Here is a 2714-nt window from a genome sequence, read left to right as displayed (position 1 = left end):
TCCCCCCCCCCCCCCCCCCCCCCCCCGGCAGGGTGAGGAAAGCCCCAGTCCAAAGCGCCAGAGGCTGTCCAGTCAGTCTGTTTTGGAACAGCTGACCTCATCCGCCCCCCCACCATCCACCCCGTCTCCCCCCATCCGCCCCTGGGAGTCAGGACCCCCAAGTCGAAGGCAACCTCACCCCCACACGCACTACCATCAGGAGAGATGCCTCACTCCTGCTCGGCACAGACGCAGGTCAGTTGATTTCTTGATGTCTGCAGCTGAGTTGGTTAACTGATGGTCCTAAATGTAAAACTGTCCCTCTTTCCTCACCTCTAGCCCGCCAGCGAGGCGCCAGCGCGGCCGTCTCGCCAGACCCACCCGTCACATGCCTCCCCATCACCACCCCTCCACCCAAGGCCCTGCACCTCGCCTGTCGCCATTAGAGCACCAGGATGAAAACTACCACCACAACCCCCATCCCTCCACACACCAGGCATACCCAACACACACACCCAGCGTCTATGGTCAGCCTCCTACAGTTGGAGGGGCAGGTTTGGAGGAGCCCCGAGCTTTCCACCCTCCCACCATGTCGCCCCGACTACTGCACCCGGCTTCCCACCATCATCACCTTCACCATCATCACCCGCAACAGCATCATGCAACGCAACAGCAGCAAGGAGCCATGGTCATGGACTTGCATGAACAGGTTAGTCTGCAAATACTTGTGTTAGATCACTTGGAGAGTTGTGTGTGTGGCTGCATATTAACTGTGGTGTGTTTTCTCCCCAGCTGCAGCAGGCCAGTGTACCAGTGTCCTACACAGTGACCCCAGTCCCTCCGCACAGCCTGGCAGCGCCTTTGTGCAGCGGCCAGCACCTTCCTCCCACCTGTTCCTCACAGCAAGTCCCCGCCTGCAGTGTGGTTTTCAGCACTGGACAACACTACCACCCGGTGAGAAGAACACAGCACTGTGCATCTTGTAGGAGTGTGTGTGGGCTTGTTTGTTGATAAGAAAGTACACTTTGTGCTGTACAGTCTCTCATATATCGACCAAAGAAAAAGCAAAGTGCACAAAAAGGAAAGTGGGTAACATATAGGAAAGACCTGCAGAACATTTCCCTGTTTAAAGGGGCTCGTTAATCTTTCAGGTATTTGCTTCCACCTTGTGGCAGGACTTGGCACATCACAATCACAATGGTGAAAAACAAGCATCTCTAACTTTTCTCTCTCTTCTTATTCACCTCTTCTCTAGATGCTACAGGCTTGTTCAATGCAACATTTGCCGGTGCCCTATGCCTTTCCCTCGCTGCTGTCCAGTGACCCTCAGTTCCTGCTTCCCCATCCACCCCACCTCTCCCACCACCCGCCCCACCTCCCCACACCCGCACAGTTCCTGCCTTTCCAGACGCAACAGCCACGATCGGTACGTGAATGAGTTAGGATTTATAGTTTAGCTTTTTATTTACACAAGCTCTCATCATTCTGCGCTAAAGATGGAAACACAAGGACCATGGTATGCATGAAGGAAGCCATTCATGTTTCTGAAGTTGTGGTTAAATAATAGAAAGATGTCTTTTACCCCAAAAATAGTTTTAAAATAACAATGTATCGTATTGAAAAATCTGCTGTCCTGATTTAGCAGCAAAAAAAAAGCCAACAAAGCTCCCTGTAAACGTCTTTGTCCCAGTTGTTATCCCATCACAACCCTCGTTATCCAATTGTCATGATCGATGATAAAGCGTGTTTCTTCACAGCCTTTACAGAGGATCGAAAATGAGGTTGATATTCTGGGAGAGCAGCTTTCAGTAGGTGGAGGCTTCAGCTACGCCCATCATCACCACCACCACCACCACCACCAGCCTCACTCCACCCTGCCGCCCGCCACACCACTCCAGTTCCTCTCGCACCATGACCCCCTGTCGCATGAGTTCTTTACAGTGGTGAGTACATGCGTGACCACACTGTTTGATTATGGTAAAATGAAGCCTTTTCACTGGGAGGAATGAATCCATTTTCTTTTCTTTGTCCCGTCTTTCACAGCCCTATCCCCACTTTATGCCTCGCCGATTCACAAGTCGGCGTTACCGCTCTCAGCAGGCTGTGCCCCCATCACCCTACCACCCCAGCTTCCTGCCTTACTTCCTGTAAGTGACTTTAACTTTCTCAAGTTCATGTTGGAACTACACGGGTAGACAACTGCAGTCCACTAAATTTAGTCTACCGTGTCTTCTACCACATACAGGTCTATGCTTCCCGTGCCCCCAAATGTGGCCCCCACTATCAATCTAGAGCTGGATGTTGATGACGGAGAGGTTGAGAACTATGAGGTAGGACAAACTGCTACCTGTCAACCAGTAATGATGTTAATACGTGATACACCTAAGGATATCATTTTGGTTTTTAAAGTGACTTCTTCTTCTCTCTCTCTCTATATGTATGTATGTATGTATGTGTGTATATGTATGTGTGTGTGTATATGTATGTGTGTGTGTATGTATGTATGTATGTGTGTGTGTGTGTGTGTGTGTGTATGTATGTATGTATGTATGTATGTATGTATGTGTGTGTGTGTGTGTGTGTGTGTGTGTGTGTGTATGTATATGTGTATATGTATATATATGTATATGTGTATATGTATATGTATATGTGTATATGTGTATATGTATATGTGTATATGTATATGTGTATATGTATATGTGTATATGTATATATATGTATATGTGTATATGTAT

General features: G+C 48.7%; 1 protein-coding gene across 1 annotated transcript in view; it reads left to right on the top strand.

The window, feature by feature from the left end:
• LOC116379894 (E3 ubiquitin-protein ligase RNF38-like) overlaps positions 1-2412 on the top strand; it is a gene marked incomplete at both ends in the record, with an annotated part of 3048 nt that extends 636 nt beyond the window's left edge. Inside the window, 7 exons of the mRNA XM_031841852.1 lie at positions 32-234; positions 319-688; positions 772-933; positions 1235-1405; positions 1737-1922; positions 2023-2126; positions 2225-2412. Coding sequence (XP_031697712.1) covers positions 32-234; positions 319-688; positions 772-933; positions 1235-1405; positions 1737-1922; positions 2023-2126; positions 2225-2412 — 1384 coding nt within the window. The remainder of the gene's footprint in view (positions 1-31; positions 235-318; positions 689-771; positions 934-1234; positions 1406-1736; positions 1923-2022; positions 2127-2224) is intronic.
• Between the last annotated feature and the right edge of the window lie 302 nt (positions 2413-2714).

Source organism: Anarrhichthys ocellatus, unplaced genomic scaffold (assembly GCF_004355925.1).
Source record: "Anarrhichthys ocellatus isolate YVR2014 unplaced genomic scaffold, GSC_Weel_1.0 scaffold5474, whole genome shotgun sequence".
Classification (NCBI taxonomy): Eukaryota; Metazoa; Chordata; class Actinopteri; order Perciformes; family Anarhichadidae; genus Anarrhichthys; species Anarrhichthys ocellatus.
The sequence above is the reverse complement of the archived record's forward strand: the minus strand, read 5'-3'. Positions and strand labels throughout refer to the sequence as shown.